The following is a 23,695-nucleotide window of genomic DNA, read 5'->3' as shown; positions in this document are numbered from 1 at the left end:
CTTTTTTTTTTTTTAGTTAAACTGTACTTTTCCTTAACAGTATTGAGGAAAATAGGCAACTTTTAAAAAACATAACATTGCAAGCCCTTAGCAAGTTTCTTCAGTAGATCTTTTTAAAGATTTATTTTTATTTATTTATGTATACAAGAACTGGGGTGTAGGCTAGTGATACAGGGTATGAGAAGATTTACCACAGACAATGGGTGGAGCAGAATAAGCAGAACTACTGAAATACACTGCTGATGGGAACAGTGGGCCAGACCGGAGAGGTCTGCTGCTACATGTGGGTCAGTTCCCAGGCCAGCCACTACAGTCAGTGACTGCAGATTGCTTCATAGTGCATAGAATTAACCCTTTGCACCACCAGGGAGGTCCCCCCAAAGATGCCATTTTAGAAGGAGGTGGCATATGGGAAGTAAGGGAGGAAAGGGAATTGGGTTGATCTGTAGGTTTTCTGGTGTGGTTTGTTGAGTTGATAATACTATGAACAGTTAAAGGTAGGAAGGAATGAAGGAAGAGCAGTAGGTTTTCTGAGAAGCATTAAGTTCTCATATCAGGTCCAGACCATGGCTCTGAGAAGCTTTTAGTGCCTCTAGAGTTGAGGTGTAAGGAGATACATTTCTGAACCTTTTTTTTTTTTTTTTAAGATTTATTTATTAATGCATACATACAGAACTGGGGTGCAGGCCAGAGATACAGGAGCAGTGAGAGGCTTCACTAGAGACAGAGTGGGGAACATGACAGGAGTACACTGCTGAGTGGATCAGCGGGTGAGACTGAAGAGGTCTGTAGCTCCTTCGGGATCACCTCTGGTGCTGGGGAGCGAACTTACTGAAGGGGCTGCAGCTCACTTGTAGTGCCTTGCTTTAACCCATTGCAATACCGGGGAGGGCCGTATGGAGATAAGTTTCTGTGTGAGTTGGGAGTACACAAGCGTAAGGTCTCAACTAGAGATGGAAATGTAGAAATTGCTTTATGGGTTTTAGAAAAAGATATAGGCAAATGACTTTAACAAATCAATAACAGGTTAAAAAAAGTAGGAAAAAATGGGCAAAAATTTGAATAGGCACTTCACAAAAGGTGATATGCAAATAGCCTGGAAACATAAAAATGGAGTGTGACTTTATTAAACATCACAGAAGTGCAAAGTGGAGCTACAATGAGGTGTTCACTTTTTTTTTTAAATTTTTTTTTAAAGATTTATTTGTACACACAGAACTGGGGTACAGGCCAGAGGCTCAGGGGTGGCGAGAGGCTTTGCCAGAGACAGAGTGGGGAGCAGAACAGGCAGATCGACGAAGTACACTGCTGAGGGGAGCAGCGGGCGGGTCAGGAGAGGTCTGCCACGCCCTGTGGTCACCTCCAGGGCAGGCAGGAATCGAACTCATGCAGAAGTGGCTTAAGCTTCTCAGTGCAGTGCTTTAACCCGCTGCACCACCAGGGAGGGCCGAGGTGTCACTTTTTAGAATGCCTCAAATGGAAATGAAACAAACATTAGCAAGTAATAATAAATCTGTTTAGCAACTAGCTATGGAGGTTATTAGGTTATATTGGTTCCAACTGTTTTAAAAACCACTATTATCTTTTAAATTTGGATGAGTAGATGCAGATATTATGCCCAGTGGTATACTGGTAATAAGGTTGTATGCATGGTTGCATATGTGTGTGCTTGTGTGTGTGTGTGTATGTGTGTATGAAGGAGAGCTGATAGCTTCCTATCTGTGGCTAATGTCAAGTTGCCAATGGCTTAACAAAATAACTTGTAAAATTTTTCAGTGTTTGATATAGTAAATTGATTGCAGTTAACCTACTGATTCCCTTTCTAGCTAAATAGTCATAGAGAGGCATAAATATTGACTCAAAATAATATATTAAAATGTTTATAGCATTTTTATTGCCAAAAACAAGAAAAACTCCAATTATCTAGATAAATTGTTTATTCATATAGTAAAATACAACTATAAGAACAATGAAATTTTGGACTCCATCATAGTAATAGTAATGGATGTTAAAATCACAGTTGAACCCAGACACAGAAGAGTATATACTATATTTTTTCAAAGAATATAATGGTAATATATAATCTGGTGGATTGTGGGTCAGGATAGTTGTTAACCTTGTTTGGAGTTGTGACTCAAATGTGGCTCATGTTCTTTCTCTTGTTCTGGGTATCATTCACTTGATTGTATTTACCTTGTGAAAAGTCATTGAACTGTAACTTAGGATTTGTATATATGTGTGTTTCACATTAAAATGCTAACAAAAATGTTTACACAGGACATAAAGAGCCTATGAGCAAAGATAAAATTGCCTGGGATGTATAATCCCCAGAAACACACCACACACACACACACACACACACACACACACCTGTTTCTTTTCACAGGACCTCTTCTAGCTTTTTCTATGAAAGCATTGTAGACAGTAAGAATCATGCTAAGGAAAACTTTTGGAGAGTGGGATTGCTCTTCTAGCATTTCTGCAAATAGACTATGTCCAAGGGGACATTGGATCGAATTTATTCTTAGATTTTGGAAATGTTCAAGAGTTGCAGGATCATAGCTGCTGTCATGAGAAAGAGTACCTGGAGGCTGCTCAATTCAAAGCAGCAACAATCTTTAAACCTGCCAGGTGTATTGTATCCTAGGAATGATTGTTAGATCTCTCTTAATGCTATATATAGTGAAGTGATATACTTTGCTAACTATTTGGTTTGAGAAGAGGGTGGGGGAGGAATTCCATATTGGCATTCTTAAAGAATACTTGTGGAAGTGAGAAAGTACTTGTAATTAAACAAGTCTACTGACATAATATTAGGAAAGTGACTGTTCATCTGAACTATGACATACTTACTTCTCTTTTCCAGAAATGGCAAGTAATCTTTTGAAGTCATCTTCCATATCTGTAAGGGCAAAATTGCTCCATCAAACAGGATTGTCACTTTATAGTACATCACATGGCTTCCATGAGGAAGAGATTAAAAAAAAACTTCTACAGTTTCCTGGGGGATCCGTTGACCTTCTGAAGAAAGACAATGGCATTGGCATTCTTACTCTGAACAACCCAAGCAAAATGAATGCCTTCTCAGGTACTAGAGACTTTTCTTTTACTAGTTAATGAATGACACTAAATTTAACTTGACATCACATGATTTTCATTCATACTTTGCTGACAGAATGTATGTACTCATTGTAGATTGTGAAAAAAAACAGAACAAAACAAAAAGCTTTTATTACATGAACCTGTGACATGCTTTTTACTCATTGTTAATATTTTAAATGATTTTTAGAAATTCGTAAATATATCAGTAGATGTTAATAAAAAGGAAGCTCAAATTAATCTTAATAATTTTTCATTGAAATATGGCAAACATTTCAAAATTTTATTTGCTTGGTTTCAGCTAATGTCACTGGAAGACAAGGAGAAGAAGATTTCAAAGATTTTTAAATAAAGAGAAAAACCTGTAAATGAAAAAAATAGCTTAAAATTTTTCTGTGAACTGAAATAAGACTAACAGCTTTTAACCATGTAATTTCAGTAGTCAGTGAATACTCTGCGCTTGCCTATTTGGGGGCTCTTTCCTAACTCTTAGATACTCTTAAGTAACTTACCTTCGGTAAGCAAGATTCTTGATTTGTAAGAATCTGCATGTCTAGAATATGGGATAGTTTGTATACAATTTTTTGCCAAAGCCCAAATTTGACTTGTTTCATGATAATGTTGTACAAGAGCTAAAGATTAATTGTGTTGTCTTTCCAGCACTCACATGTCAATGTGGTTTTGGTAATCTCTCTCTGTCAGTGATATATAGATCATGGGGAGAGAGGGTAGTGACTTACATTCTTGAATAGCATTTGAAATATTTGACTCAAAGTTATCTGAAATTTTCATGAGTCTACTTTATGTATAATCATGCATATGGGCACAGTTCAGTACATTATCAATTTTATAAATTCACAATTTGGATCTTTAAATCCAAGATTAATTTCTTTCTACTCAACAGAATTCAGATTATCTATCACTGCTTACCAATGGAAATAAGACATAGATGTAAGTCACATGTGTAATTTAACATTTCCTAGTAGTCATATAATTTAAAAGCAAAATGAAATTAATTAAAAATTAATTTTGGTAATAGTTTTTATTCAATATATTAAAAATATTTAGACATGTGGCTGATATGAAAAATTAAGAGGAATTTTCCCTTTGTTTTCAACCAAGTTTTGAAATCTAGTATGTATTTTGTGTTTAAATTTAGTGTGTATTTTGAGTTTGGGCTAGCCATATTTCAGGTTCTCATATATGATTGTGATTACTTATTGTATGTTTTTGGCAATGCTTCAGTTGATTCAGGGATTAAAGGCCAATTGGTGGCTGCTGACTGACTGACAGTGTGTTGGGTTGCTGAATGTGGGTGAGGTTCTAACAATTTTTAAAAATCAGGCAACAATTGACCTACTTAAGAAAGATTTCTATGTGGTGTCTCTGTTTGATGGCATTTTACCCTTAGTGGAACTTCTTTTAAAATTGAAATCAGTCTCCTCAAACCCTGCTGCTGTTTTATAGACTAAGTGTATATAACATCCTTTGTTGTTATTTCAACAATGTTGGTAGCATCTTCAGCAGGAATAGATTAAACCTTAAGAAACTTTTCTTTGCTCATCTATAAGAAGCAACTTTTCATCCATACAAGTTTTGCTATGAAATTCCAGCAATTCAGTCATATGTCCCAGCTCTATTTCTAATTCTAGTTCTCTTGCTGTTTCACCATAACTGGTCTTGAATCCCTCAGAATTTACCCATAAGGGTTGGCATCAACTTCTTCCAAACTCCTGTTCATGTTGATATTTTGTGTTCTCCTCACAGATCACGTATGTTGTTACTAGCATCTAGAATGTAAATCTTTTTTTTTTTAAAGATTTATTTATTTGTGCATGCAGAACTGGGGTACAGGTCAGAGGTGCAGGGGCAGTGAGAGGCTTCACCAGAGACAGAGTGGGGAGCAGAACAGCAGATCGTCCAAGTACACTGCTGAGGGGAGCAGGGGATGGGTCAGGAGTGGTCTGCTGCACCATATGGATCACCTCCAGGGTGGGTGGGGAGTCGAATTCATGCGGAAGTGTCTTCTAGTTTCTTAGTGCTGTGCTTTAACCTGCTGCGCCACCAGGGAGGGCCCTGGAATGTAAATCTTTTCCGGAAAATTTTCAACTGATTTCGCACAGTTATGTCAGAGAAATCATTATTTGTGGCAGAAAAAATAGCTAAGAAATGTATTTATTAAGTAGTAATACTTGAAAGTTGAACTCTTTGATCCATGGGCTTCAATGGGTATAGTGTTTACAGGAATGACTTTATATTTCTCCTTCAGGGCAACCAGGTACATTAATCATTGAGCAGTTATATTTTGAAGCAGGTCTTTTTTCCAAAACAGTAGGTATGAACAATGGACTTAAAATGCTCAGTAAGCCACGTAAACAAGGAGCTGTCCCCAAGCGTTATTGTTGCACTTATAGGACACAGGGCAGAATAGACTTAAGGACTGTAGGATTTTCAGTGTGTTTCTGAGGATTGTCTTTAGTTTGAAGTCACCAGCTGCATTAACCCCTCTAAGAGCACCTGTCCTTTGACTTTTTGAAGCCAGGCATTGATCTGTTCCTGGTTACAAAAAGTTACAAAAAGTTCTGGATGACATTCTCTACTGTAGACTGTTGTCTACCTTGAAAATCTGTGGCTTAGCATCACCACCTTCATCGGTGACATTAGCTAAAATCTTCTGGAGAGGACTTTCCCTGGCAGTACAGGGGTTAAAGCACAGCCCTAAGAAGCTAACCACAGCCACTGCAGCATGAATTTGCTTCCCAGCCTGGAATGTGACTCACCTGGCAGGCAGATCTCTCCTGGCCTGCCTGCTGCTTCCCCTCAGCAGTATATTTCACTCAGTCTGCCTGATCTGCTCCCCACTCTGCCTCTGGGGACTCCTGTCACCTCCTGCACCTCTGACCTTTACCCCAGTTCCAGATGCATAAATAAATAAATCTTTAAATCTTCTGGACAATTTGTTGCAGCACTGGCTATTTCACCTTGCGCTTTACATAATGGAGAGGGCTTCCATGACCCCACCTCTGCTGGTTTCCAACTTTTTTACAGTTTCCCCATTCTCTCTGAGATCTCATAAAATTAAAGAGAAGTGCAGTCTTACTTTGGATTAAGCTTTGGCTTGGGGAATGTTGTGACTACTTCCATCTTTTATTTATAAGGCTTTTAGTTTCTCATCTTTCATGTGCTCACTGCAATAGCACTGTCAGTGGCCTTCAAGAACTTTGTTTTTGCATTCTAGACTTGGCTAACTGGTCTAAAGGGTGAGTTTTTGTCCTTCCTTGGCTTTTGATATGCCTTTTGCACTAAGCTTAATCTTTTCTAGCTTTTGAGTTGAATTCTGCGATTCTTCCTTTCACTTGAATACGTAAAGGCCATTGTAGAGTTATAAATTGTCCTGATATCAAGATTGTTCTGTGTCAGGGAATTAGGAAATCTGAGGAGAGGGAGAGAGGCAGGGAATGACCAGTCAGTAGAACAGTCAGAACACAGGCAACATTTATCAGTTAATTTGGATTTCTCATGTGGGTGCAGTTAATGTTGCCCCCCAAAATCCTACTTGTATCATCAAAGAATGCTGATCACATATCACTATAACACACTAAAAATAATAATGAAAAAGCTTAAAGTGTTGCCAGGATTAGCAAATGTGAGACAGACACCAAGTGAGTACTTATTGTCAGAATACTGGCCCCAATAAATTGCTGGTTGCAAGGTTACCACAAACCTTTAGTTTGTAAAAAATGCAGTATCAGTGAAGTGCAGTAAAGTGAAATGTGATACAGTAATTAATTTGATGCCTAATATTAAAAATGAATAAAAACCAAGACGCTTTGGTTTGGGTACCGGTGTCTGGTTGGGATGTGATGAATGAACCTTGTGTTACACAGCCAGCCCTCAAAACCTTTTCTCTTTAAGTTGCCTTCCTTTTTTTTTTTTTAGGTTTATTTATTCATTTAAAACTGGGGTACAGGCCAAAGGGTACAGGGGTGGTGAGAGGATTCACCAGAGACAGAGTGAGGAGCAGAATCAGCAGATCAATGAAGTAAACTGCTGAGGGACAGCAGGTGAGACATGCGAGGTCTCCTGCGCCACGTGGATCACCTCCCGGACCTAGGCAGGGATCGAACTCGCACTGAAGCAGCTGTGTCTGGCTTGCAGTGCTGCGTCCTAATCTGCAGCACCATCAAGAAGAGCCTGCTTTCCATTTCTTATGTTTATTTTACAGAGCCAAAAAGATGAGGTGAAGGTTCACTACTGGTATAGAGTTTGAGTTGGAGATTTCTCATACTCAAGGCCAGAGGCTTTTTTGTTTGTTTGTTTAATATTAGGAAACAGAAGGTCTCTGTTTATCTATATAGTTTACACACACATGGCTTTTGATAAAAAGCTATAAATCTTTTAAGAGCACAAATTGTAGTTTTAAAACTTAAAGGGCATCTTATGCTACATAAAGGGCATAATTAGCATTAGGAAGGTTGGCTGCATTAAGTCATTGGTGGCAGTATTAATTTAACATTTGTTGTAGAACCACTCCACTATGGTTATTTTAGAAAATGAGAGAAAAAGTAGTTGTTCTTGGCATGTTTGGATTTATGTACCAAGGGAGTATACAGAGTTTAATGCAATCTGTGTTGTAAATTTTAGAATCTTGTGGTACAGATTCTTTGCCAATTTCAATCTTCCATTATGATCTTTGTATTGGCATTAGGGCAGAGGAAAGTATAAATATTGAGAATATTATTACTGCCATTTACTTAAAAGATAGTCACAGATAAACAATGATAGTTCTTTCTATTTGCTTTTTAAACTTTCCCGTTACAAAAGCTCTGATAGAATTTTGGAATGAGGCCCTCCCTGGTAGCATAGCGGGTTCAATCATACCACTGCGAAGCTGGCCAGGGTTCTTCAGTGGGAGTTCGATCCCCTGTCCCGGAGGTGATCCTCTCACTGGCCCTGCACCTCTGGACTATACTCCAGTTCTGTATGCATAAATTAATAAATCTTTTTTAAAAAAGAATTTTGTAATGAAACCAAAGTAACCATTTAGTCTCTATGCCGTAGAGTTGGTTGTTAGCAGGCTTCTTATTGCAGCCAGCAGCCCACTTTCATAGTTTGACTTGCTCTTCTCCCAACACAGTGAGTCAACTGAAAAAAAAGCTAATATTCACTGTCCCTTTCTTGATCTAACAGTTGACATGAGTGGGTGAGGAATTGCACCTTTGTTTGGAGTACCATATGCACAGGATAGCCTAAGAGTTCATAGTTTCCTGGTAAGCATTACTAAGTTTGAGTATAGGCATAACTCTTGTGATGGGTTTGTTGGCATTACAGAGCCTGTTTACCATCAAAGTACAAAAATGATTTATGACTTTTAATGTGGCAAATACTAAATTTCTCTGATATGGCTTCAGATTTTAAAATCCTTAAAAAATTACCACTTGAAAGCTTTTGGTGTAAAAAAAAAAGAATGTTAACAATTATGTGAAAAGGTTATTTAAATATTCCTTTTGTTTTAACTATGTATCTAATATTAATTACCTTTAAGTAATTTGATTCAGACTACTTATTTCAATCAATTGAAAACTGAAGGAGATGGGAGAATCCATCTGTCTTTTGAATCAACTAATAGAGAAATTCATAAAATACAAAACACTGTCACCTTTCTCCCTAATTTTTTTGTTTTGAAGACATATTTTCCATTAAAATGTTTTTTATATTAATAAGTAATGGTTTTTACTCATTATTTAAAATAAGTAATTTAGAAATTTTTAAAAAAGATTTATATATGCATACAGAACTGGGGTACAGGCCAGATATGCAGAGGGTGAGAGGATTCACCAGAGACAGAGTGGGGAGCAGAACAGGCAGATCAACGGAGTACACTGCTGAGGGGAGCAGAGGCGGGTCAGGAGAGGTCTCCTTCAGGGCAGGAGGGGATCGAACTCATGCGGAAGTGGCTTAAGCTTCTTAGTGCTTTAACTGCTGCGCCACCAGGGAGGGCCAATTTAGAAATTTTTATATTAATTTCCAAAGTGATAAATATAAATAGATATTATTCACATAAACAAACAAAAAAAAAACAGTTTGTTAATTAACATACTTGTGAAGTCAGGTCTGTATTTTGTTTTAATTTTCTCCTACCACTATATCCATATTACTTGTTTCAGTATTCCTATTCCTAGGACATACATGATCATATCTCATTTTCCTACGTAGCCATATACTTGCATAATGTGTTAAGATAGGTCAGATAGAAATCACTAATCTGTAAACTTTGTAAGTAGAGATTATCATATATATCTCTTTTGCGTCTACTCCACAGTAACAACACAATAGGTATTTGATAGACATCCAGAAAATATTTTTAAAACATATCACCTGGGCCCTCCCTGGTGGCGCAGCGGGTTAAAAAGCACAGCACTAAAAAGCTTAAGCCACTTCCTCATGAGTTCCTGCCTGCCCCGGAAGAGATCCACATGGCTTGGCAGACCTCTCCTGTCCCGCCCGCTGCTCCCCTCAGCAGTGTACTTTGTTGATCTGTCTGTTCTGCTCCCCGCTCTGTCTCTGGTGAATCCTCTCACCCTCCGCATCTCTGGCCTGTACCCCAGTTCTGTATGCATAAATAAATAAATCTTATTAAAAAAAATCACCTAAGTTCTATACCCTGCAGTTTCTAAATTATTTGTATTTTCTAGTAGCTTATGCATTTGTGATTTTTCCTTCCCTCTCTGGCAGGTGTTATGATGTTACAGCTTCTGGAAAAAGTGAATGAATTAGAAAATTGGACAGAGGGAAAAGGTCTCATTGTCCATGGAGCAAAAAATACTTTCTCCTCGGGATCCGATCTGAATGCTGTGAAAGCATTAGGAACTCCAGAGGCAAGTTTTGAAGGAATTATAAGTCAGATTTTATGTGTTTAGCAACACTTGTAACTGAAATATTTGTATTTTACTTATGGCTATTATGATGACAACTGTTCTTTAATAGCTTCCAAGGATCAGATTTTTTTTGTTTTGCTTGTTAAATGAAGGATTAATGTTCAGTTATTGGGGTGGGTGGTGGAAGAGGTTGGTTTGCTCAGACCTCAGCAGTGTACTTCGTTGATCTGCCTGTTCTGCTCCCCACTCTGTCTCTGGTGAATCCTCTTACCACCCCTGCACTATTGGCCTGTACCACAGTTATGTATGCATAAATAAATAAAATATTAAAAATAAATAAATAAAGGCAACTGTGGGCCCTCCCTGGTGGGGCAGCAGGTTAAAGCACAGCACTAAGAAGCTAAAGCCACTTCCAAATAAGTTTGATTCCCACCTGCCAGTGCCATGGTACTGCAGACCTCTCTTAGCCGGCCCATTGCTCCCCTCAGTGGTGTAATTCGTTCATCTGCCTGTTCTGCTCCCCGCTCTGTCTCTGGTGAAGCCTCTCACCACCTCCTGAGCCTCTGGCCTGTACCCCAGTTCTGTGTGCACAAATAAATAAATCTTAAAAAAAAAAGGCAAAGTAGAAATATGTTAACTGCTTCATGCTACATAGTTCATAAATGTCCCATACATAATTATCTCATATATAGCATAAACAATGTAGGTAATACAGTTTTCATTCAGATTTTCAGATAAGGTATCAGCTAATAAATTTATCCTTTCCAGAAGAGACTTTCCATATAATCTGTTCTCTTGAAATTATACACATCGCCAGAAAATTTAAAAATTGTGATTTTTTTTTTGTAATGTATATGTTCAGAAGCCAAGATTTGTACTTAAAATACCATTTTCTACTCAAAGCACTTTCTTGGGTATATGAATCCTTTATTGTATCTTTGTGAAATCTCTGTAATTATAATATAGGAAATATATAACATAAAGCTAACTAATTTGAGTTAAAATTTTCTTTATAGATAATGTTAATAAGTGGTAATATGTATAAAGTACTGGGTATATTTATCACATGATGGTTTTAAAATTAACAAGAAATGGTAACACATATGTAAACTTCTTGATAATTATTTGTGATTTTGTGTAGAATTGGAAATAACCATAATTATGTTTAAGATGAAATTCAAAATGGCTTCAGAATTTCTGAGACTCATATATGTGTATGAGTTATGGCTGTTTGTCTAAATACATCTACAGCTGGGATATTCTGAAATCATTAAAGTGACTAAGTTATAAATAGCCTCTCTCTCAGTGAAGTGCTTCTTTTTCTAATACTTACACTTTGTTATTGCAGAGGTATCACTATCATCTGATTATTTAGTGTATTTGCTTTTCTGAAGATGATGAATGAAATCATTAGGATAGATGATGATTTTAGTAATTGGATTATAACCCCTTCTAATTATCCTAGAGCACTTAAAAGTTAAGTGACTTTTTGTAAACAAATTAAAAAGGTACATATGTTCATGATTTTGTCACTTTATTTTTCCAAAGTTTTAAAAAATCAAGTTAGCTAATATAAATAAAAGTAGAGTGAGCAAAACAGTAGAACCATCATGTAGTCATAAAAATGTTGATCATTGTAGCTACTATTATATTTGTAAATCTATTTTTTTTTTGATTGAGGTAACTTTTGTTTACAACATTGTATATCATTTAGATATGTAGGGTTTCCCATTTTGGGTGTTGTTACCATACCACACCCACTACCACAGGAGCCATCGGCCACCTTCCCCCTTAGGAAGCCTCAGCTTTACAGTCAAATGTATAGGCTCTGTTATGGCTTGGCTTTATCTGAACTTTTATTTCTTTATATTCACAAATATGTGACATCAACCTGAGGTATGTTCAGTTTTTTTTTAAGGTTTATTATTCATACATACAGAACTGGGGTATAGGCCAGAGGTGCAGGGGTGGTAAGAGGATTCACCAGAGACAGGGTGGGGAGCAGAACAGTCCAGATCAACTGAAATACATTGTTGAGGGGAGCAGCAGGCAAGACAGGAGAGGTCTGCCCGGGCTATGTGGTCTGACTCTCAAACCAAAATCTTTGCTATTATCTTATGGAAAGCTGAACTGAAGCTCTATGACGCAACAGAATTAAATGCTACATCATTTGTATTTCGGAAACAGCAAAGAGTTTTAAATGAAAACCTTGCTTAAAAAAAAGTTAGGCATGGGCCCTTCCTGGTGGCGCAGCGGGTTAAAGCACAGCACTGAGAATCTAAAGCCGCTTCCGCATGAGTTCGATTCCCGCCTGCCCCGGAGGTGACCACATGGCATGGCAGACCTCTCCTGACCTGCCCGCTGCTCCGCTCAGCAGTGTACTTCGTCGATCTGCCTGTGCTGTTCCCCACTCTGCCTCTGGTGAAGCCTCTCACCACCGCTGAGCCTCTGGCCTGTACCCCAGTTCTGTATGCACAAATAAATAAATCTTTAAAAAAAAGAAAAAAGAAAAAAAGTTAGGCGTGGCTCTCCCTGGTGGTACAGCGGGTTAAAGCACTGCACATGGTGTGGCAGACCTCTCCTGACCCACCCGCTGCTCCCCTCAGCAGTGTACTTCGTCGATCTGCCTGTTCTGCTCCCCACTCTGTCTTTGGTGAAGCCTCTCACCGCCCGGAGCCTCTGGCCTGTACCCCAGTTCTGTATGCATAAATAAATAAATCTAAAAAAAAAAAAGTTAGGCGTATATTTGGCTTCATTTTCAAGATTTTGAATGTTTTAAGTGTCCTATAACACATTTACATTATACCTCTGTGTCTGTGCTTATTTAAAGGATGGAATGGCCTTATGTATGTTCATGCAAAACGTCTTAACAAGACTTATGAGGTAATGTCTCTTTCTTTTTAAAATACAGTTGATGAAAAAAACACCTTCTATTTTACTTCTTGCACTTAAAAAGTAATAGCTGATGTTCAAATTATATTTGTTCTAAAGATGAACTTTCTTTGTGCTATCAAGGATAATTCATGTAAAATATAGACAGATATTTAAAAAGTGAGATAAGAACTTAAGGCGTAGCCTTTACCCTAAAGAACTTGTATTACTAGTTTGTTTAGGTATAACCAGGAGGAAATTTACCTATAGTTCTTACAGCAGAAGAAAGACAGCGATCAAAGGACAAAAAATACAGCTAACCCAATATTCAAAATTAGTAGGACATAGAGTGAAGTGGCCCATATTTAAAGAAGAGAGAGAAATAGCTATGGTTTACAGGAGGCTCTTAGCAGCTTTCGCACAGGGAAAATGAATTCACTTTCCAAGTAGATGAAGAAGAGAAGGGGGAAAATTCTTGGTCTGTTGCTTTGCATTTGAGATTATGAATGATGATTCTTGGATTGATTACCTTCCTTTGTCCATATTCTGAATGTAGTTAACTTCAAAACTATAAAAACTAAGGAAATGTGTATTTAGAATATTGATTAGCGAAACATTTATATTTTTTGATGCTCTTTAGCTCTGAGAATCTAGAGATTAATGGAATTATAACATTGCTATTCTAAAGTATGTTTCCATCCCCTTAGATCCTACTCATTTCGCTCTATACTTGATGTTTTCTCAGAAAGTGTTAAGGTTTTTTAACGATTCCTTTTATTTGAAAGAAGGGTGTGTTAAGAAATCAATTACTTTAAACTGCTGCATTCCATGTTAGATGGGAAAAATACTCCCTGTTTTCAAAACATTTTGATTTTACTATATAATATTCACACACTCCTGCAGAGTAGAGCTTTGAAAACAGGAAAGTTGAAGAGCTTTATTTTTACCAGCAAACCACTCTCTTATGCAGGATTAGACTAAGGATCATCTCAATGACTAATGAAAAGCTTTTTGAAAAGAACCTTCATCAGAGCACTGTTTTGGAACGTAGCTTACTGTACCTCATTTCTCACTTTGTAGACAGTCCAATTATCCTACCCATGACCTGATATTAATGAAAATGGTCTTTGACACCAGCTACTTGTTGAGAAGTTTTAAGAGCTAACGGTTATGTAATAGGTCCCTTTATTTGGAAGAAAATCACACGATAGTTATTATTCAAAAATTCTAATTCAGGGAGACATTTTAACAAATTTACATGGCAGTTAGTATGAATTATTGTATTTTTATTTCTCTGCTGTTTTTTCCTTCATGATGAATAAGCTCAGTCATTTTGTTCTGTTGCATATTAAGTTTTTTAAAATAATGTTTGTAAATATTAATTATTAGAAATATTAACTTTCAGTTTTCTTTTATCCTTCAATCTTCAGACTTCCTTTAATAAGTGTTGCACTGGTTCAAGGTCGGGCATTGGGTGGAGGAGCAGAATTTACGACGGCATGTGATTTCAGGTAGGATGAAAATTGCAGTTTCCTGCACAAATATAGCTTAAATATGTTCAAATTAATTCACCCAAATATAAATATTTTATATCATCTTAAATAGAATAATGAATTAGCACCTCTTTCTTCGTCAGGCATAACAATGGATTTTCTTAGTCAGCCAGTTATGTAATAACTCTACCATTACTTTGTTACTATGCGTTTCAAAAAGTTACCAGGATATTGAGAGGGAATCCAAGGAAATACATTAAAGTTAAGATCTAACAGAATTATGCAAAGAAACTAAACAAGTAGGAAATAAAATGAGAATGAAGAGGGGCTGCTGTACTTGTCCTCTTAATGATTTAAAAGAGATTTTCTTTTCTAGTTGATGTATAATTGATCTATAATATTAATTGCAAGTGTACAACAGAATGACTTGATTTTGGTGTATATTGTGGAGTGATCACAGTGAAGTTTATTTAGCATCAGTCACTACACTTAGTTAAAAGTTGCCTAAAGCCCCCCAGTCAATCCCTTTAAGTCACAGCTCTTCATTTCCACCTCAGGGAAACATTACTCTGAATGGTATGAAAAGTACTTTTTTTAACTTCCATTCTGATTAAGAAAAATATTGTAGAATCAATTTTCTATTTTCCTTTTTTGTAAATTACATTATATAAATAAATGTCTAATATAAATGGCATTATATTAGAAGAAATGAGGAAAGATTCAGTAGTAAACACATAAAAGTAGTAAAGTTTTATATTTTTCTTTTTTATATGACTCAAGATTTCAAATATCAATTGAAACATACTTTATATTCATATAGATAGAGATTTTGAAATTGTTTTGGTGTGTAAAATAAATTACAAAGATCCTAGCTTCTGTGCAAACTACCAGTAGTATTTCCTGATTGGTGAAGGTTCTTGAATACTGTGAGAAATGACTGTTTCATCCGACAGTGCCCTCTGCTGTCATCAATGCAGATTGCATTACCATGCTGCGTGAGGAGGTAGTCCTCATGATTGGCTTTTTGGATTGTATAATAATATAAAATAAGGTGTGTGTGAAAGGCTTAAGTACTTTCATTACTTTAGCCTGAAATACAATTACTTGTGAAACATAGAATTTAATTCTTTAATTCTATCATTTATGTAATATATAAGTATAAAATGTAGTTAAATATATAGTTTATATATTAAAGAATTCTAAGCCATATGCAATGTAATGCTTAAAAACATCTCTACATAAAAGTAAGTGCAGATTAAAACTTTAAAGATCATCTGGAGAAAGTGCATGTTCTGTCATAGAGTCTGGTGTTCATCTATTTTTTTTTTAAAGATTTATTTATTTATGCTTACAGAAATCGGGTACAGGCCAGAGGTGTGTTGGGTGAGAGGATTCACCATAGACAGAGTGGGGACCAGAACAGGCAGATTGACAAAGTACACTGCTGAGGGGAGCAGCGGGCAGGTCAGGAGTGGTCTGCCATGCCATGTTGGTCAGCTCCCTGGCTGGGATCAACTCGTGCTGTGCTGCAGTGGCTTCTGAGAGCTTCATAATGCGGTTCTTTAACTCTTTGCTCCACCAGGGAGAGCCCCTGTTGTTCATCTTTATAATATTTTTTTTAGATTGTTGCATTATCCATTATATTCATTCCTGATCAGTGCTTCAATACAGTTAGTGTTTAGAACAGAAGGAAACATCTCACAAAAAGTAATGAGAGTAGTTTTTAATACTGCTTATTTGACTTGATTTGTTGTCTAAATGAAGGACATGCCCTGTTTCCTAGGACCTAATAAAGTATTTCTTTTTATTGCCTATAGTATGTCTGAGAGTACTGCCCTCAACTAGCTATCACTTGTGATATTCCATGTATTTATAGAGCAGCTTCCAGTGAAGATAATGTTCATTTGTTGACCAACTTTTCTGGATGTGGTGTCTTCATTAATTAAACATATGTTTTACACTCATATTTGCTAGGCACTGCATTCAAGAAATTTATACGTCTCGGGGTTTATGTTTGTTTCAGTCTTCTAGTAATGTCACTTATCACATTTTACCATCCGGTTGGTGTCGTGGACCAGCCCCGATTTCAGGTTGTAGAGAGGCTGTCACAGGCAGAGTCTCAAGGTGGGAACGACGTCGGCGAGGCGATATTCTAAAAATTGGAGAGTGGGAGCGAGGAAGACATGGGAGTTGGAGTTGGGTGCAAATCTTCCTGCTCTGCCTTCAGCAGAGGTTTATTTTTATACATTAGGAGTAAGTAGTGGGATGATATCAGCACAGGAACTGGGCTGAGAGATTACAATCATCTTTTTTTCTAAGAACAGTTTGGGGTTGTTTTGATCCTTGCTTGAGATTACAACATTCTAAAATCAATCAAGGTAAAAAACAGGTACATAGTTTATGACTAATATTACTATAGTGGAGATTAACTAAGATAGAAGTCCCTTAAACCTTATCTACTACTTAATGGGTTTTTGTTTTTCTGCCTGAATCATCCTGGGAGACAGAAGAGGAAATTCCTTGCTAATCAAATCTCTGAATAGGAGACATAGGTGAATTTTTTTTATCTAAAGACTACATAGTAGAATCCCGAAAAACTAGCAAGATTCCTTTAAGTTGTAGCAGGCGGAAAACTTAAAAACAGGCAACCTGGATGAATTTGCACATCTAAAGGCCAAACAATAGGAAGTTTGAGTAATTCTTTAAAAGGCTGAATAGAAGGCTAGGTGAGATAATAGAATGATAAGATTTGGGTTATCCTCCATCCAGCAGTAAGAGAGACTTTGCAAAAACATCCCTTTTGCTTTTTATCAGTCAGTCCTCAAGTCACTTGACTTCAGGGGAACTTTTTCACCCTGGTGCAGTGTTTGCTTGTCAAGGCAGGCAGGCCTTGTGCGGCTGAGGCAGTCCAATTGTAAGCTGAAAGTTGCTCAGAATATTTTGATATTACAATTATACAAAAAAGGGAGGTCATAACATAAGCTAACAGTAGAAAGTCCGATTTTTCAGAGCTTTTCCCGATTTACCCGGAATCTGTCAGACGATAGACGTTGCATAGCTTCTGTCAGGTTGGTGCACAATTGACTGGAAATCATTTTAAAAAATTGAATCTGATGACGGCTTTAGATTCACATATATCTATAGTCTCATACTGAGGATTTAGCCTTTCATTGTATATTTTTTCAAGAGTTTCAGGTTCTGAATTTTATAGAAGGGTTTTACAGCATCTAAGGAGAAAAATGGTTGTTTTCTTTAGTCTAGACCTATTAAAATGATCAGTGATATTAAGTGCATTTTAATATCAGTTGAAGTAGAAACTGATATTGATAATGATGGGTCATTGATAATGATTTTTTTCAAACTCATTTTTTAACTCAATTTCTTTATATTTTACATCAGGTGTAGTTCCCATTGAATTCACCTGCACCATCATCTTAGTCCCTTGGGTCTTCCTGCCCTCATTTTGTACCTTTTCCTTGGTGTATGATTTTCTTAAGGCTGTGTTGAAATTTATGTGATAATGATTTTGTTTAGGATTTTGGTTTTGGTATTTGTATCATCTTTTTTTTTTTTTTAAAGATATATTTATTATGCTTACAGAATTGGGGTACAGGCCAGAGGTGCAGGGGTGGTGAGAGGAGTCACCAGAGACAGAGTAGGTAGCAAAACAGGCAGACTGACAAAGCACATTGCTGAGGGGAGCAGAGAGTGAGACAGGAGAAGTCTGCTGCGCCATGTGGGTCACCTCTGGGGCGGGGATCAAACTCAAGCTGCAGTGGTTGCAGATAGCTCCACAGTGCTGTGCCTTAAAATGTTGTGCCACCAGGGAGGGCCTGACACCTGTATCTTCTTTTGTTGTGTACTAAGTCACACCAAAAATTAACACTTCAGAACATACATGTTTATTGTTTTCGTTTATAATGAGACAGAACACCAACATTTATTATTTTTAGGGATCAGAACTCCACATATGGCCTGGCTAAATGCCTTTGGCTTAGGGTATTTATGAGGCTGTAATCAAGAAGTCAGTCAAGACCTAACTGAGGTGAGATCTGGCTCTGAGCTCTCTCAGGTGGCTGTTGACAGGCTCAGAAGCTCATTGACTGTTAGAGGGAGATACTGAATTTCTGGACACCTGTGTTTCCAGGGTTACTTATAGCTCGGAAATTGGCTTTTCCCTAAGTGAGGATCTGAGAGAAAGAAGAAAGAGAATATACCAGAAGGATACTCATAGCTTTTTGTGCCCTAATCTTGCAAGTGGCAAGCCCTCTCTTCTGCTGTATGCTGTTTGTTAGGCTGGAGTCACTAGGTCCAATCCATATTCAAGAGTTAAAGATTATACAAGGGTGTAAACCAGGAAGCATTGGTGATTAGGGATCATTTAGGAATCTGCCTACTACAATGTTCATAAAGGATGCTAAGCTAATTTTACGTTTTGTGCTATATTTATCAGATGTACATATCAGTATTATATTTTTTCATTAAAAGAATGCTGATGTCTCCTTTGTTTTTTAATCTCAGAAACAATCTAGATGAGAATATATGGTATGCAGAGATTTAGGTGAAATCATCTGGGTTTTTCTTACTTATTTCTTTGCTTTTGATAAATCTAATGACATCATAACCACTTTGCCCTTTTAAGTTATTTTGATTTTGTTTTGGTTTCCTGAAAATGCTGGTTTTTCTCTGACTTTATTAATTTAAAGATTTTTCTTTTATTTATGCATATAAGAACTGGGTACAAGCCAGATGTGCAGGGGTGAGAGGATTCACCAGAGACAGAGTGGGGAACAGAAAGGGCAGACTAACTGAAATACACTGCTGAGGGGAGCAGTGGGTGAGACTGGGGAGGTCTGCCTCTCCATGTGGGTCACCAGGGATTGAACTCATGCTGCAACGGCTGCCAGTAGCTTCACAGTGTTGTGTTTTAACTCCTTGTTCCACTAGGGAGGGCCCCTCTCTGACTTTATAAAGTATAGTACGTTTACTAGAATATACTTCAGAGTTCTTTAGAATCAGTTTTCTCTCATATATAGTAGATCATTTCAGTGTGTAAATATTGTTTTAGTTGTTCTAGTTATACATATATTAAATTTTTTTTTTTTACGATTTATTTATTTGTGCATACAGAACTGGGGTACAGGCCACAGGCTCAGGGGAGGCAAGAGGCTTCACCAAAGACAGAGTGGGGAGCAGAACAAGCAGATTGGTGAAGTACACTGTTGAGGGGAGCAGTGGGAGGATCAGGAGAGGTCTGCCACGCCATGTGGTCACCTCCAGGGCAGGCGGGGATCGAACTCATGCAGAAATGGCTTTAGCGTCATAGTGCTGTGCTTTAACCCAGTGCGCCACCAGGGAGGGCCTTAAATCTTTGCCTTTTTCTCTGACTATAATCAATTGTTACATCATTAGTTTTTCCTGCTTTTCTTTAATACCCCTAATTAAATTTTCATTCATACCTATTGTCTTTTTAATTGTTTTTTCTTTCTTGAATTTAATTAACTCATTTTATCTCCACACACTCCACACTTTTAAAAAGTTGGTCCAATTCTCATGGTTTTCAGATTTCTAATTCAAGATTTTCTTTTTTCACTTAACCATTCTTATTTGAAGATACTGAATTTGGAGTGATCAGTACATTTTTTTTATTTAACTTCATTGTTTTTCACTAGCTGAAATATTTGAACTCACATGTTCTGCTTTTTTCTTATAGAGTTTATACTGTTTCTCAGTATTTTGCGGCTTGGAGTCCTAATATATAGTGCCATCTTCCAACAGCTCTGTTACTGAACGGATGATGAGCAACAGTGATAGTAGTGGAAATGGAAGGAGTTGGCTTGACTTATATTGTTTTGGCTTCTACAGAATCCTTGCATTTCCTCTCTTTTTTTCTTTCATTTTCCAAAGAAATCGCTGTCTCTACTTCCTTGAGTCTGTTTCAGAAGCTGTGCTGCTTCAGAAAGCAGTGCTGTGAACTACCAATATTTTAGATCATTGTTAGACTGTCTCACCTGGGGGTAATTTTGATGGTTTCCTCAGAGTCATTTATGCGCCTCCTGTTTTACCTACAAGTCTTTTTTTTAATATAATAGTTTATTTTTACATCATTTTATACATTTTTTTTCATCTCAATTGTAATCCCCGTGGGTTTCCCATCACCGAGTCACCTGTGTGCCATCACCATAGTCCCATGCACTTCCCTCTCCCCCTCCTCTCCCTCCCTCCCCCCCCTTTTGATCCCATTCCCCTCCCATTCCCCACTCCACCCCCACAAAATGTCTCTGGTATGTGGCTGTTCATTATTATTTTCTTGCCTGGTCCATTATACTCCTATGAATGTAACTATCCGGTATTTTTCTTTCTCTTTCTGGATTATCTCACTAAGCTGATCTTTTCCAGCGCCAACAGATACTTTTAAGAATATAAGATTTTGTCTCTGAGTAATGCTGTAGATGTGGATCACATCTGATTTTCTTTTACTGTTTGTTAAATTTTACATTAGAGAGGATATGTGCGAGGTTAGATTAAGTCAATAGCTATTATCCACCTGACCAGCTTCTAAGATTTTAGTTTTTAAAATAGCTTCTTGGCCTTTGGGCTTAGATCAGGTGTCAGATTGCCAGATTTATCAGTGAAGTTTTCCAAATATTTAAAAAATCATTAACATTAATCTTAGATAAATTTTCATTGAATAGAAAAAGAAGTTACACTTACTGACTTTTTCAATTAGTATAGTGTTTATTCCCAAACCTAAAAATGATCCTATAAGAAAGAAGAGTATAGACCAATCTTTCATGAACATAAATACAAAAATCATCAACAGTATGTTAACAATGCAAATCTAATGGTAACAATATCAGTACATCATGATCAAGAGAGTTTATTCTAAAAATGCACGGTTGATTTAACATCAGAAAATCAAACAGCATAATGTACCACATAAACAAAAATAAATAGGAATATCACAGTATAATTTGATACAGGAGGAGCATTTGACAAAATTCAACAACTCATTCATGATTTAAACCTCCTAGCAAATTAGGAGGGAAAATCTTAGTCTGATAAATAAGATTTATAGAAATTCTACAGCAGACATCTCATAATGATGAAAATATCATTAAGTTTTCCTTTTCAGGGACAAGTAAAGCACTATTACCACTTCTAGTCTTCCTTATGATCGATAGTCTAGTCAGCTAAGTAAGGCAAGATGGAAGAAGTTACAAAGATTGGTTCATAAGAAATAAAACCTCATTACTCACAGATAACATGATTATGTATATAGAATAGTCAGGAATATATAACTAATCTAGTAGAATTTGTAAGTTGATTTTCTAAGTTTGTTGGCTATAGAATCAATAAAAATGAATTTCTGCAGCAAAAAGAAACAGAAATTTATGTCAGCAGCCAAAAAAGACAAATTTAATAGACAATACTAATTACATACAAATACATATGAAAAAAGACAACTTGTTAGATTTGTTAGAGACCTGTTAGATTTCTATACTGAAATCTAGAAAAAGAAATTAAGATAAAGACCTAAATAAATGGTGAAATATATCATAACCATTGAACAAGAGATTCAGTGTTGTAAAGACTTATTTATTTCCCCTAAATTAATTTATAGATTAAGTGTAATCCCATAAAAATCCCAGCCGGTATATGTGTGTGAATTAACAATTTCACTCCAAAATTCATATGGAAATGTAAAGGACCAAGAACCAAATTAGTCCTGAGGAACTCAATTTTGGAAAATGGCTGGTTTTTAGTAAGTTGAATGTCACATACCCTTTGACACAGCACTCCTGCTCCTAGATATATGTGAAAGGTAGAATAACAGCCCTCCAGAATTATCTGTAGCTTACTTCCTGTCTTATAGAAAGTATCTGTGAATAAAAAATTGTGAACAGACTTTAACACATGGAAAAGGAAGAAAATGAATTCCCTCCTAGAGCTTCCAGAATGGAATGCAGCCCTGCCTACATCTTGATTTTAAAATAGTCGGAGTGTAGAATTGTAAGATAATAAAGTTGTATAGTTTAAATTCACTAAAATTTACAGAAATTTGTTCGAAAGCAGTAAAAAAACTAATACAAAAGAAATCTAATAGAAATGGAAGCAATGCTCACCTAAAGACAAGTACTAGAATGTTCACAGCAGCTTTGTTCATAATCAGCAAAAACTAGAAACAATCTTAAACATCTCTCAGCCCTAAATGAAGAGTTATATCACAGTAGACATATTGTTGGATTACATTAATGATTTATATCATTAGATTATGGTAGTTTGGCAAGTTCATTTCCAATGTAGACATTGTCTGCTAAAATAATATTGATCAGTTTATAACCAGCATTGGTTGGTCAGGGTAACTTGTGTTTTGGAATACTGGATATGAAATTCTACTTATTAGTCTGTTTTCTAGAACTCATGTAGACGTTTATATTTGGTAAATACATATATAATCTAGTAAAAGTTAAAATATTCATGGAAATGATTCTCACAACTTCAAAGTATAGGTTGCCGTTGGAGAGGAAGAACTCAAGAAAAGAAAGAAAAAGATTGGAATAGAATTCAGAAATTAATGTGGCAAAATGTAAACATCTCTTAAATCAGGTTGATGGGTACATGAGTATATTTTTATTTTCTGTGTATTTGTAATATCTTGAAATTAGAAAAAGTTCTTAATACATTAATTCCACTAACAATATGCATTTTTTAAAATAAAATTTGTAACTCCTGATGTGAGAATAGGGGACCAATCATGCCTTTATATTCTGATTACACTCATTTTATACTGGAGGGGAAAATAACTTGTTTTGGGAGCTGGACCTATACAGATCTGGTGTCTAGGGAATTCAAATTCCTCAATATTGTTAGGTGTTTCTAACATTCATTTAAAATTATGTTATATAGTCCAGCAAAATCCCATCTTTTTAAGAGTTTCCCCCACTAAATGTTTACTTATAGAGTGGACCTAAAATAATCCTTGAATAGTTAGCCTAACGTTGTCTACAGGTGAAGAAAGATGAGCAAGTGATGGTGGTGGTGGAAGTTAGTTGTGCTATTAGAAGAATATGTGTGGGCAGAAAAAAAAATAACACAACAGAATGAAATGCGAATCTGGTTTAAGTACTTCCATTGACTTTTTAACGATTTATTTATACAAACAGAACTGGGGTATTGGCCAGAGGTGTGGGGATGGTGAGAGGATTCACCAGAGACAGAGTGGGGAGCAAAACAGGCAGATTGACGAAGTACACTGCTGAGGGGAGCAGCAGGTGCCATGTGGGTCACCTCCCTGGCCTGGGCTTGAACTCGAGCCAGAGGGGCTGTGGATAGCTACGCAGTGCTGTGTAT

At 36.7% G+C, this 23,695-nt stretch overlaps 1 protein-coding gene across 3 annotated transcripts in view; it reads left to right on the top strand.

Moving 5' to 3' along the window:
- ECHDC1 (ethylmalonyl-CoA decarboxylase 1) overlaps positions 1-23,695 on the top strand; it is a 35,646-nt gene that overhangs the window by 3,218 nt on the left and 8,733 nt on the right. For all 3 annotated transcript variants that reach the window (XM_004674107.2, XM_012722254.1, XM_012722245.1), the window contains 4 exons: positions 2,867-3,088; positions 9,835-9,977; positions 12,808-12,860; positions 14,279-14,359. In XM_004674107.2, the coding sequence (XP_004674164.1) occupies positions 2,869-3,088; positions 9,835-9,977; positions 12,808-12,860; positions 14,279-14,359 (497 nt within the window). In that variant the 5' untranslated portion in view covers positions 2,867-2,868. The remainder of the gene's footprint in view (positions 1-2,866; positions 3,089-9,834; positions 9,978-12,807; positions 12,861-14,278; positions 14,360-23,695) is intronic.

The sequence above is a fragment of the Condylura cristata genome, unplaced genomic scaffold (assembly GCF_000260355.1).
Source record: "Condylura cristata isolate star-nosed mole 26May11 unplaced genomic scaffold, ConCri1.0 scaffold00001, whole genome shotgun sequence".
Lineage (NCBI taxonomy): Eukaryota > Metazoa > Chordata > Mammalia > Eulipotyphla > Talpidae > Condylura > Condylura cristata.
The sequence above is the reverse complement of the archived record's forward strand: the minus strand, read 5'-3'. Positions and strand labels throughout refer to the sequence as shown.